Raw genomic sequence first — 13,812 nt, 5'->3', positions numbered from 1 at the left:
TAGAAAATGACCAACTTTGACAGTCTATTTCGGTGTCACCTGATTATTCGATAAACTCAATTTTGTATGGGTTGGACAGAGCGAAAATAGCACATCATTTTTGTATTTGTCTATTTTTTCGTTGAAACGGTATCTTAAAAGTTACAGGTTGTCAAAACTCCAAAATTTCGCTAATATACACTGAAATTAGTCGATTTCCGGGAGAAATGACTTTGATTATCTGTAACTTTCAAAATAGTATACCTACCAAAAAATGATCAACTACAAAAATTATGTGCTGTTTTGGCTCTGTCCAACCCATGCAAAATAAAATTTGTCAGACATTCAGATGACTCCGAAATACACTGCCAAAGTTGGTCATTTTCCACTGAAAACAGCCAATGTTGATAATCTTTTGAGGGGTACTGTATATTAGGGCAGCCCAGTGTTTACAACTGCGCTCTATTCTTCTTTTTGCGTACCTCTATTCGGCAGGGCGCGGTTACAAGAACCATGATGTAAAAATAATTTGAGTAATTGTTCTTTATAATTGTTCTCTGGGAATGTTTGCATACCTCCCTCGCAACGGTTACATTGGTCTCACGGGAAATTTCTAAGCAGGTGTACAAGGTTGTGAGTGCGATGCGTGCTGCGTCGCGGTTTTGCCATAACTCGATATAAGAAGAACGCATATGTATCTTCATTCTCCTTTTCCCCGTTTTCACTTGTATATTGATTCAACCTCTTCCTAACTAGAGACATCGTTCCGTTCTAATCAATATTCTTGTAACTGAATCGAATAAACTGACATTTAGCATAATCCACGTAATGAAATATATGAATCCGATTTCTTATAGAATTTCATTTCTTCTCTAACTTCCTCTCATTCCAGGCAGACCATCAAAATGAGTTCCGATGATGACATGTACGATGATGATAGTTTTGAGCAGGAGACGGTTGATGATCAGGTTAGCCACTTTTCTAGAATTAAAAAAAATTTTTAATTCCAGATTCTCGACCGCGAAGGCTTAAAATCTGACATGGAAGAAGTCATAGCAAGTGTTCAAGAAACTATTCAAGTTACCAAAGGAGTCTGTCGTATTCTGTTGCAAAACCACAAATGGAATCAGGAAGCATTGATTGACAAATTCTATGACAGCGCTGACCTGGAAACTTTTCTCTCAGCAGCCAACATCCCTCTTCACACGCCTTCTTCGGCAGATGGCGAGTGTGACATCTGTTGTGACATGGCACCGCTCACAGGTCTGTCCTGCGCTCATATGGCTTGTAGTCAATGCTGGAAGGCATATCTGACGGAGAAGATCAAAGAGGGACAGAGCGAAATTGAGTGCATGGCGCCGAAATGTCAATTGATTATTCCTGATGAGCAAGTCGTCAAGTGTATTTCCGATGACACCAAAGTACTTGACACGTATCACCGAGTCATCCTCAACAACTACGTGAAAACCAATGTCTACCTCGAATGGTGTCCCGGAATCGATTGTGGGAAGGCGGTGAAAGGTTCCACTTGTGATCCCCACCTCATCGTTTGTACCTGTGGAACACGCTTCTGCTTCGCTTGTTCCAACGATTGGCACGAGCCGGTCGACTGTCGACAAATGAAATTATGGGTCAAAAAATGTGGAGAGAGTAGTGAGACAGCCACATGGATTATTGAGAACACGAAGGACTGTCCGAAGTGTTTGACGTCGATTCAGAAGAATGGAGGGTGCAACTATATCAGATGCACAAATCCGAAATGTGGATATCAGTTTTGCTGGATTTGTATGAATGCGTGGTCGGTTCATGCGAATGCGTGGTACAATTGTAATAGGTGAGTGAGTGGGGGAGATGGTTCACAGATTTCTTACTAGGGAATGTTCCAGACGTAATTTGGCCTTTCAAATTGGGTCATATCCTATAAGGCACTTCTGAATACGCTGATTCCGTATATGGAATCCAATTTTGCTGTACACTTCATTGAACTGAGATATAAGCATTTTAAGTCATTTCTAGGGCAAAAGTTGCATTTTTCAAGAGGCTGAAAATCAATTTTCGACTCAATTTTTCTAACTTTTTCTGTGTAATACGTGTGAATTGATGTTGAAAAAGCACATTAAAATGTTTTCTAGTAAAAACAGATTTCAGGAAAATAATTGTATCACTTTCATTTTTGGCATTTGCACCGTCGTGATTTAACTTTTCCTGAAAACTGTTTTTACTAGAAAAAGTTTCTAATGTGCTTTTTCAACCTCAATTCACACGTATTACACAGAAAAAGATAAAAAAATTGAGTCGAAAATTGATTTTCAGCCTCTTGAAAAATGCAACTTTTGCCCTAGAAATGACTTCAAATGCTTATATCTCAGTTCAATGAAGTGTTCAGCAAAATTGGATTCCATATTCGGAATCAGCGTATTCAGAAGTGCCTTATAGGATATGACCCAATTTGAAAGGCCACGTTACGTCTGGAACATTTCCTAGTTAGCTCGATACGCTTTTTACAACTGCGCTCTACCGAAATGTCCTTGAGAAATGTCTATTTTTCTCTAAGTTTCTCAATTTCGCACACAATTTCATTCGGTTTCGGTAGAGCGCGGTTGTAAGAAGCGTGCAGTGCTAATAGGCAGACTTCTCAGGGACCGGGCCAAAACCAAAATTGTTCTCGGCCCCGGTCAGATCAGCCCGCTTGGAAACATGTTTTGAATAAATTTTAAAAATTTGAATTAAAATTTTTTTTGAAAAAGTCTAGTTTTCGACCGAAAATTTAAAATTCAATCAAAACATGAATATGTATGTTAATTTAAGCAATTTAACTCTGAATTTTCGAAAAATTTTATTAAAAAATGAGTACCCTTTTTTTGAAGAAAGGGGGTTGAAACCTGACAAAATTTTGGGAAAGACTCCGCCCATTTTAAAGTTTTAAGCCACACCCTTTTCTGGGAATTTTCAAGTTTTAACTTTCCATATTTTTTGGTTTAATTTTGTCAGAAGTTCAGAGTTTTTCTCCTAATAGGCTCCGCGCACTTTCTAGAAGTTTGCTGGTTTTGGTTCAACATCAGAGTGGGCGGAGCCTAAATACAAAAATTGGGAAATTTCGTGGAAAATGTGGTGTCCGTAGCCTTCCTAATAGTAAGCTCCGCCCACATTTTTAGTCTCCCATTCTTCCAAGGCTCCGCCCCTTTTTGCCGATTTTTGAGAGGTCAAGGGTGTAAATTGGTGCGAAATTTCCAATTTCAACATTTTTGAGTTTTTTTCAAAAGATTTTGAATTTTTTCGCAAAAAAAACTAATTTTTGACTATGATTCAGAATTAGAAGAAATTCCGAAAAAATCATCGAAAATGTTCACATTTTTGATGAAAAATTTAAAACATTTTTTTTTAAGTTTTAAAAAATTGGTTCATTTCTTGAAGCCGGTCCTTGACAAGCCTGACTAGAAAGTTTCCAGTTTCGACCAAGCCGCTGAGAACAACCGTAGTCAATTCCGTAACAACCATGACCGCTATCTGTTCTTCTACAACCGCTACCGTACCCATGAGCAGAGTCTGAAAATGGAGGAGCGTCTCATTGCGAAAATGAATATGAAGATGGAACAAATGCAGAATCATTCCATGACCTGGACAGAGGTCCAATTCCTGAGAGAAGCTGTCAATGTGTTGTCTCTTGCTCGTAGAACTATGATGTTCACATATGTCTTCGCCTATTTTCTCCGGAAGAACAACCATTCAATGATGTTTGAGACAAATCAGAAGGATATGGAAATGGCGACTGAGCAACTCTCCGGATTCTTGGAGCAAGATTTGGAGGGGGAGAATTTGAAGACGTTGAAACTGAAGGTTCAGGACAAGTGTCGATATGTCGAACAACGTCGCAATGCATTGTTGAATCATTGCAAAGAAGGAATCGAACAAGATGTTTGGAAATTCATTGAGTGATTGAAAAATCACTGTGATTCTAATAATTATTTGAATTTCTTGTTTATTGTTGGGGAGTTTGTTTGGAAATAAAGTATTTTGTTTGAAGATTTCTGTTATTATAATGCTTCGAGGGCGCAATGGGATTCTGAAATTTTGAATTTTCCCCCGAGTCGCGGTGCGTGCGCGTTGCGGTTAATATTGAAAGATACGAAAAATCAACATTAAATTTGAATTTGGCACCGCGCCAACCCCTGTGCGACGGAGCGCTTTTATTTACGCTGCCTTACGCTTCGCACTCCACAAAACCTGTTGTAAAATCTTTCAACCTAATTCAAATAAACACTTCAATTGGTAATGAAAAAATCATTCAAGCAGCAAAAAGATTAGAAAACAACGTAACAGAAAATGAATAACGGGAAGTATTCTCAAAATTTTTCGAAGCATAAATCAATATTCGGTCATTTATAATCGTACAATCCGTATTTTGAGAACCCATTTGCAATTGTACATGAAATCCTTTTGCTCTCGACTGCGTGGATTTTTGATAGGGACATAGAACACTTCGAGTTTTGTGTTGTTTCCAGTGATGACAGAGATACATCTGAAAATATAGATTTCATTTTTTCCGGAAATAATCAAGATGTAGGCAGTGTGGGCATCGATATTATTTTCTCGATCCCTGACCATTTCGAGAAGATTCTCGGGAAAAACTTCTCGAAAATCTTCTCGATTTTGGAAAATTTTGAGTGATTTCTAGATGCGTTTCCCCGACACGTTCTATTGTTTAAAGTTTTCAGTGTGTTCCAAAACCGGAAATTTCGTTATCGAACATTTTAAAACTGGACCGGTCAGTGGGCGTATCGATGAATCTTCTTGGTAAGAATTGTATTTATAGGGAAATTATCGAAACTCCGGGTCCTTATACCATACATTTTTTTTGGGAAAAAGAACTAAAAAGCATCGAGACTTTTGTGATCAGAAACTATACTTTCTCGAAGTATTATAACTCCAATATTAGTCTGAAAAAATGTACTAATCAATCAAACCTTTTAGTCCTCTTTGTGTTCTCCACACGGCTTTTGATAACCTTGAGAAGCTCTTTTGCTGTATCTTCTTCCTTTATTCCAAATGAGTAACAAGTTCCGACAGGCTTATCGGCATCTAGCCAGTTTTCGATTAATTCAAAATATGATTGAATTGGAACCTCTCTATATGTAGCCGCCAGAACCACCTCTTTATTAGAAAGAGTTGTGAGAATCGGTAGAATATCGAATTGTGAGTCAGAGTTGTGAACAATTAACTTCTTAGCATCTCTGACTATCGGCAACTCAAAATCTTCTCTTTCTCTATTGTAAATCGGCAGTTTAAGAACATTCAATGGGAAACAAGAGGCGTCTAGCATCAGATTGACACCTTCGCTCCACTCATTCAAAGAATACCCGTTTTCAAGTTGTTTGGTTTTCACTCTAAACCCGATTGGCAGTCTCAAAACGGCGCCAAATCTCGGCAACTGGACACTTTGAGCTTGAATTCCTGGGCGTCTTCCTCCAAAAAGCAATGTATTCAATCGTTTCATCGCTTCGTAAAGCTTCATGTTGTATGCATATCTTTCGATTAGTTTCGTTTTCTTGTTACAGATGACAGTCAGCTGAATGTAGCAAGTGTATGGTGGTTTCCGATCGAAACGACGACATTCAAAAGGAACAAGATTGGAGCGAGCGTCGTCGGCGAAATCCTCCAGAATATTCATTGGCGTTTCCATCGCATATTTCAGACGGATTTCGTTTAAAACGGCCCCATTCGTCACTAGTATCCGGTTCCTCTAGAGCCTTTCCTGTTGGTAGCTGGCCAGTTCGGAGATACATCGCCTTCTCATAGACCTTCAATTCTTCTGTATAGACTTTTTCAGTAATGTCGTCAGTGCCCATTTGGAAAGGTGGGCCATTTGGATGTTGGAAGGAGATGTCTCCAGCATCCAAAACAGAATCCGAATAGGTCTGAAATCCGTATTCATCCAGATCATGAAAAGTTCCAGTGAAATCATTGTACATCTTAACATTCCTTGGAGCTTTCACGCCTGGCTCGTAGTCTCGATAGATTCCCAAATCATAAAATGTATTATCAACTGCCGTAGAAACGCCGTCTAGCTTCAATTTCCGAATTCTGAGTGGCACGAGTTTTTCAGTTGAGCGGATCGCAGGTAGTCGACGCGAAATTTGGAACCTATAAAATGTTAATGTTTTGGAGAAAAAATTAAAGATGAACGGGAGCTTACCGAACGTTGGGATCCATATGAATCAGGACTGCTTTCAAACTTTCATATTGCAACGGTATGGAATTCATTTTGATGGTTGAGAACAGTTCAAAGAAGACGGATACTGGAATCGGAAGAATATATCGATTGGTGGAGAACGTGGGGACACTGCAAGGCAATGAATACGTAAGAAAGAAATAGGGGATAAGCACAGCACGGTCTCGCTGCGCGTAGTAAAAATTGAAAGAATTTAGCTAAACCTGTAATTATTTTCTCAGCTTGGGAGACGGTGCAGATTAAAATGAGAAAGAAATTAGAAATTTCGCTAAATTCTCTCAGAACAAAAGATTTAACACATTTATTAACTTGTTTTTTACGAAGCAAGATTTCGATCGATAGGTCAAAGTTTTCGACGAAAATAAAAGGAAATTTACATCGAGAATCATGCACTATGCGGTTTTGTCAATCACTGGTTGTTTATAATTCTTCCGGTTTTGAATTTTCTCAATTTTTGCTACGCGCAACTATTTTCAGTTAATACATATTTTGAAGCAATATTCCGTGAAAAATTTGGAAAAATAATTCTGCCGTAGTTCAATTTCTCGAAAAAAAGCACAAAATATCAAAGATTTCGATGAAAAACGAAAGAAACAAGCGAGAAAATGGACAAAACTTTTTTAAAAAACTCCAGCGAGGCCGCAGTGTCTGCGTCTCTTCTCTCTAATGCGTGTCAATGGAGCGTGGTTGCCTCATTTCTCTAAAATTGAATTTTGCGCTCGCATATATTTATAATATTAATTTTCTTTTCAGCAGGCTTGGTCGAGGTCGGGAAATCGGGATACTCGATTTCTCGGTTTTCCCGACATTTTTCGGGAAAATTTCCCGACGAGAATTTTCCCGAAAAATTTTTTCGAGAATTTTTCCCGACCGGGAATTTTCTCGAAAAAAATTTTCGGGAATTTTTCCCGACGGGAAATTTCCCGAAAAATTTCGAGAAAATCGGGAAATTTTTTGTAACAGTAATATTCAAAAGTTCGAAATTTTCCATTTATTTTTACAGGGTTTCAACGGATTTTTTGTTGTTTTTACACAAAATACTCAATTTTCACCTACGGTGCTCCAAAATAGAAAACTATTGAGTGCTGAAAGTTTTTCGAAACTGATGTTTCTCCAGCAAAACGTTTAATTGATGGGGTACCAATCTCGAACTGTGAAACCAAGTATACATTAATGAATAAAAATAAAATCTATCGAAAAATAGTTATTTTTAAGTCATTTGAAGTCAGTTTGACAAAATTCTCGAATTTCTCGAAAATTCTCGATTTTCCCGAAAAAAAAATTCGAGAAAAATTTCGAGTACTCGATTTCTCGAAAAAAAAATTCGAGAAAAATTTCGAGTACTCGATTTCCCGAAAAAAAATTTCGAGAAATTTTTTCGTTCTCGATTTTCCCGAAAAGTTTTTCTCGACCAAGCCTGCTTTTCAGTCATGAATTTCTTCCTAATTTATTCATGTTTTTCGTATATTTTCTCCAATTTTCTTCATTCCTTTAATGTATTTTAGCTTCTAAATTGTTCTTTATCGTCTTTTCATATCATTTCCTCCTATTCCCCCCTTAAATTACCCAAAAAGTCCGGGAAACCTTCGGCAACAAGCCAACGGCCAAAAATTAGTAAATTTTTTATCAATGCGAGCTACTTATCGAAATCAAAAATATTCCCGGCGCGCTTGCCCCGTTTCGATACATGTTTTGAAGAAATTTAGATTTTTTTTTGAAAAAAAGTTTTTTTTTTTTGAAAATTAAAAATTCAATCAATCAAAAGGTGAATACGTATGATAATTTGAGAACTTTTGCTCTAAATTTTCGAGAAATTTCCGAAATTTTCATTTAAAAAAATGAGTAGAGCTCTGTACCAAATTCATTAGCAAACATTCCAGCAGGTGTGACGTTTTTGCACCGTTCACGTTGGTTTTGCAGCAATTTCTTTTGATTCCGCACAAATTCCTTCTTGAATCATCACGAAATTATATGGAACTTCGTATATTTCGGAAAAATTTCTAGGAAATGGGAAATTTTCCGACGGAAAACAGCTCCGAATAAAAGTCGAAAATTTCGGAATTTCCGATTTCCGTTTCGCACATCCCTGGCCACCATCATACGGACACAAAGACATATGTTCTCACTGTTCTTGGCCTCCTATTCTCGGTCCAACGTCGATATTTTCTCTCAGTGCTAATCTCCATTTGATCTCATCGCTAATTCCTCTCTTACCTACTCATTTTCTTGCAGTGTCCCCATTTGGTTCACGTTCTCCATTCTTCACGATATATTCTTCCGATTCCAGTATCCGTCTTCTTTGAACTGTTCTCAACCATCAAAATGAATTCCATACCGTTGCAATATGAAAGTTTGAAAGCAGTCTTGATTCATATGGATGCCAACGTTCGGTAAGTTCCCGTTCTTCTTTAATTTTTTCTCCAAAACATTAACATTTTGTAGGTTCCAAATTTCGCGTCGACTACCTGCAATCCGCTCAACTGAAAAACTCGTGCCACTCAGAATTCGGAAATTGAAACTAGACGGCATTTCAACAGTAGTTGACAACACATCTTATAATTTGGGAATCTATCGAGACTACGAACCAGGCGAAAAAATTCCGAGGAAAATTAAGATGACCAATGATTTTACTGGCATTTGGCATGATCTGGATAAATACGGATTCCAGATCTATTTTGATTATGTTTTGGATTCTGGAGACATCTCATTCCAACATCCAAATGACCCGCCATTCGATGCTTTCCTGAATGACGATGACATGAGTGAAAAAATCTATAGCGAAGAATTGAAGGTCAATGAGAAGGCGATGTATCTCCGAACTGGCCAGCTACCAACAGGAAAGGCATTAGAAGAACCGGATACTAGTGGCGAATGGGGCCGTATAAATAAAATCCGTCTGAAACTTGCTATGGAAACGCCAATGAATATTCTAGAAGATTTCGCCGACGACGCTCGCTCCAATCTTGTTCCTTTCGTATGCCGTCGTTTCGATCGGAAACCACCATACACTTGCTACATTCAGCTGACTGTCATCTGTAACAAGAAAACGAAACTAATCGAAAGATATGCATACAACATGAAGCTTTACGAAGCGATGAAGCGATTGAATACATTGTTTTTTGGAGGAAGACGCCCAGCCATTCAAGCTCAAAGTGTCCAGTTGGCGAGATTTGGAGCCGTTTTGAGACTCCCTGTCGGGTTTAGAGTGAAAACCAAACAACTTGAAAATGGGTATGATTTGAATGACTGGAGCGATGGTGTCAATTTGATGCTAGACCCCTCTTGTTTCCCATTAAATGTTCTTAAACTGTCGATCTGCAATAGAGGAAGAGACGATTTTGAGTTGCCGATAGTCAGAGATGCGAAGAAGTTGATTGTTCACAACTCGGACTCACAATTCGATATTCTACCGATTCTTACAACTCTTTCTAATAAAGAGGTTGTTCTGGCGGATACATATAGAGAGGTTCCAATCGAATCATATTTTGGATTGATCGAAAACTGGCTAGATGCTGCCAAGCCTATCGGAACTTGTTACTCATTTGGAATAAAGGAAGAAGATACAGCGAAAGGGCTTCTCAAAGTTATCAAAAGCCGTTTGGAGAACGCAAAGAGGACTAAAAGGTTTGATTGATTAGAACATTTTTTCAGACAAATATTGGAGTTATAATACTTTAAAGGAGGACTGACGTCATATATTTTTAATTTCAGATTATGATACTGCAGGCAATTCTAAAACTTCTATTATTGACGCATACGCTGAAATTGCTTGAACGCTACTATTCAAAAATATCATATCGGAAATAAAAAATGTCAACTTCAGTCCTCTTTTGAAGTCTTCGCTTTTTATCACCTGAGCAGATTACTCCCGAGAAAACAGTGAGAAAACAGCAATCTATATTTTTTCAGATGTATATCTGTCATCACAGGAAACAACACAAAACTCGAAGTGTTCTATGTGCCTATCAAAAATCCACGCAGTCGAGAGCAAAAGGATTTCATGTACAATTGCAAATGGGTTCTCAAAATACGGATTGTACGATTATAAATGACCGAATATTGATTTATGCTTCGAAAAATTGTGAGAATACTTCCCGTTATTCATTTTCTGTTAAGTTGTTTTTTTCTCTAATTTTTTAAACTATTTGAATCGTTTTCTCAATAAAAGTGTTCATTTGAATTGGGTTGAAAGATTTTAAAGATTTTTGGGGGATTATGGGACTACTGTAATAGAAGCGTCCCTTTATTAGAGGCGCACCCTGACAAACGGTTTGAATATAGGCGCCCCCTTAATATGCTCGAAATATTTTTCTTCATTTCAATCATTCTTTTTCAATGTCCGTAAAAAACAAAAGAAAACTCCTTTTTTTAATCCGGAAGTTGGAAGTCGGAATTAGATTTTTTCGCAAATATTCAAAAACTCCAAGAGAAAAAATTTTCTCTCCTTTTAGACCATTTTTTCAAGTATTTCTGCGGAAAATTTTCGGAAAATCCACAGTTACGGAATGACGGAAGTCGGAAGTCGGAAGTAAAATTCCTTATTCGGAAGTCGGAAGTGATTTTTCTTATCCGGAAGTCGGAAGTCGGAATGATAAAAATGCCCGGAAGTCGGAAGTCGGAATTCCATGCAACTCTAACGCACGCATTTCTATTACAGTTTTACGGTAGTAGTGGAGAACCGACGCACAACTAGTCGTTTATATGTAAATCAACCATTAAGAAGAATCTATTATATTTGTTTAATCATGAAATTATTTATATAATATTTAAACAATCAAAATTGCAAGACAAGAGATAAAAGATGGACCAAGCGGTTTTCATTCTAAATTCGAACGATTCGTATCTCAAGAATCCACTTTGAATAACACATTTGTTCCAGTGTTGTTGGGAATTCCGACTTCCGACTTCCGACTTCCGACTTCCGGGTGTTATTTTACTTCCGACTTCCGACTTCCGGATAAGAAATTTTACTTCCGACTTCCGACTTCCTGGTAAGAAAAATCACTTCCAACTTCCGACTTCCGACTTCCTGATAAGGGATTGTACTTCCCAACATCTCTGATTTGTTCCATCTGTTCTTCACGTTGCAGACTTTTCATCGGAATGTAAAACACTTCCACTCTTTTACGGTCCGTTGTTTTAATAGAAACACATTTAAAAGAAAAATTTTAATTTTTTGGAAAAATGATGATTGAGTCTCTACCTTTTGGTTCTCTTTGCATTATCTATACGGGTTTTAATCAATCTGAAAAGTTCTTTCGCTGTTTTTTCGTCTTTGATTCCATACGAATAGCACGTTTGAATAGACCGATTCTCAAGACAGTACATTACTAAACATCTGTTCAGCTGTAATTGTCATCAATCTACTTCCAAACATAACTTGTTGGTTTGAACAATTGCTGATTGTAGTTCCTACGTCAACATCAAAACCAAAACCAGAGATAATTAACGTTTTTGCACTAGAGACGATAGGGTGTTGTACATCATTTGCATCCATTACATAGATTGAGATCAGATCGAGTGGATGAAAGGATGAGTCGAGAATCGAAGGGAGATTATTGAACCTATCAATATCGATAAGAGGCAAATCTCTCACATGGAATGTATTTTGACTGCTACCCCTAAAGTACTGATTTTTTTTACTCATTCGATGAGTTTTCTTAAGACAAAATGGCCCATAAAGGGTTTTCCTGTGACGTGACCTCGTTTTTGAAAAATTGAGATTTTTCAAAAATGCAATTTTTTCGAAAAATTTTTTTCATAATTTTTTTTCATTATTTTAGCGGATTGTTCAAAAAATGGGCTTTACACATATTTATAGCAAATTTTATGTAGTTTTTGACAAAAATATGACACTCATGAAAAATAATTTTTTGATCCTGAAAAAGGTAAAAATGTGACACCCTCCAAAAAAAAATTTTTTTTTCGAGGTTGGCAGAGGTGACATACATATGGTAAGAAAGTACAACTTATGTGGATTATTTTTTCATATAGCACTATAGTCGCTTCCAATTGAAAATTAAGGAAAAAATTGGTCTGAAAATTTTCATTTTTCAAAAAATGTGACATGTCGGAAATAAGTTTGAATTTCTAATATTGTTCAAGCTCCTAATCAAATTCAAAAAAAATAACAGTATTCAGATTATGTTGCACCATTTTCGAACAATGATTCACATCCCTGTTAACTTCTCTTGTCATAACACTCGTTCAAAGATTGCAATTTTTCTCATGTGAAGAAAGTTCAACAGCTTATAACTCCTCTGAAACTAAAGGAAACAAGCTCGAAAACGCAGAGCAACTCAAAAATAATTATTGATTTTTGAAAATCATACTTGGGATGTTTTCGATTTTTGATAAGGGGACCACATGAAATTTTTCCAGAAACTTGAAATTTTTTTTTTCGAAAACAACTAAAAACTAGTTTATAAACAAGAATAGATGCTAAAAACCGTTAATTCTGGTTGTTTTCGAAAAAAATTTTTTTCAAGTTTCTGGAAAAATTTCATGTGGTCCCCCCTTATAAAAAATCGAAAAAAATTAGTTTTCGAAAAACAGCCCAATTATGATTTTTGAGAAGCAATCGTCATTTTTGGGTTGCTCTGCGTTTTCGAGCTTGTTTCCTTTAGTTTCAGAGGAGTTATGAGCTGTTGAACTTTCTTCACATGAGAAAACTTGCAATTTTTGAGCGAGTGTTATGAAAAGAGATGTTAACAGGGATGTACTTTCTTTTTTGAAAATAGTGAAACATAATCTGAAAATAGTTATTTTTATTGAATTTGATTGGGAGCGTGGACAATATTAGAAATTCGAACTCATTTCCTGCATGTCACATTTTTTCGAAAAATGAAAATTTTCAGAGCAGCAATTTTTTCTTTAATTTTCAACTGCAAGCGATTATAGTGCTATATAAAAAAATAATCCACATAAGTTGTACTTTCTTACCATATGTATGTCACCTCTGCCAACCTCGAAAAAAATTTTTTTTTTTGGAGGGTGTCACATTTTTACCTTTTTCAGGATCAAAAAATTATTTTTTCATGAGTGTCATATTTTTGTCAAAAACTACATAAAATTTGCTATAAATATGTGTAAAGCCCATTTTCTGAACAATCCGCTAAAATTATGAAAAAAATTTATGAAAAAATGTTTCGAAAAAATTGCATTTTCGAAAAATCTCAATTTTTCAAAAACGAGGTCACGTCACAGGAAAACCCTTTATGGGCCATTTTGTCTTAAGAAAACTCATCGAATGAGTAAAAAAAACAGTACTTTAGGGGTAGCAGTCAAAATACATTCCATGTCAGTTGTTTCGTTCCAACTTTGAACCCAACAGGCAATCTCAAAATAGTACTTTGAATAGGCAAGCGAAATCTTTCAGCAAGGATTAGTGAACGTCTTCCTCCAAATAAGAGCGTGTTCAGACGCTTCATCGCTTCATAGAGTTTCATTTTATAAGGAAACCGCTCGATTTGTTTGTCTTTTCCGGTTTGGATTGTCAGTTGAATATAGCAGACATACGGTGGTTTAAGATTGAAACGACGGCATTCGAACGGGAGAAGCTCAGTGTATAAATAATCGATCATATATTTCAACGAATCAAGCCG

General features: G+C 36.7%; 3 protein-coding genes across 3 annotated transcripts; 2 read left to right on the top strand and 1 right to left on the bottom strand.

The window, feature by feature from the left end:
• Positions 1 to 884: 884 nt before the first annotated feature.
• On the top strand, positions 885 to 3,915 carry GCK72_007407 (uncharacterized protein; the record flags this gene model as incomplete). Its single annotated transcript, XM_003100075.2, has 3 exons — positions 885 to 947; positions 990 to 1,813; positions 3,429 to 3,915. 3 exons carry the CDS (start codon positions 885 to 887, stop codon positions 3,913 to 3,915), a joined length of 1,374 nt encoding a protein of 457 aa, XP_003100123.2.
• A 444-nt stretch (positions 3,916 to 4,359) lies between these two features.
• On the bottom strand, positions 4,360 to 6,240 carry GCK72_007406 (uncharacterized protein; the record flags this gene model as incomplete). Its single annotated transcript, XM_053726170.1, has 4 exons — positions 4,360 to 4,498; positions 4,944 to 5,719; positions 5,778 to 6,120; positions 6,173 to 6,240. 4 exons carry the CDS (start codon positions 6,238 to 6,240, stop codon positions 4,360 to 4,362), a joined length of 1,326 nt encoding a protein of 441 aa, XP_053590364.1.
• Positions 6,241 to 8,530: 2,290 nt separating this feature from the next.
• Positions 8,531 to 10,256, top strand: GCK72_007405 (uncharacterized protein; the record flags this gene model as incomplete). The annotated part of the gene is made up of 3 exons (XM_003099994.2): positions 8,531 to 8,598; positions 8,651 to 9,832; positions 10,118 to 10,256. The coding sequence occupies 3 exons, from the start codon at positions 8,531 to 8,533 to the stop codon at positions 10,254 to 10,256; spliced, it is 1,389 nt and encodes a 462-aa protein (XP_003100042.2).
• Between the last annotated feature and the right edge of the window lie 3,556 nt (positions 10,257 to 13,812).

This window comes from Caenorhabditis remanei, chromosome II (assembly GCF_010183535.1).
Source record: "Caenorhabditis remanei strain PX506 chromosome II, whole genome shotgun sequence".
Taxonomy (NCBI): domain Eukaryota; kingdom Metazoa; phylum Nematoda; class Chromadorea; order Rhabditida; family Rhabditidae; genus Caenorhabditis; species Caenorhabditis remanei.
This window is presented reverse-complemented; position numbering and strand designations above follow the sequence as displayed.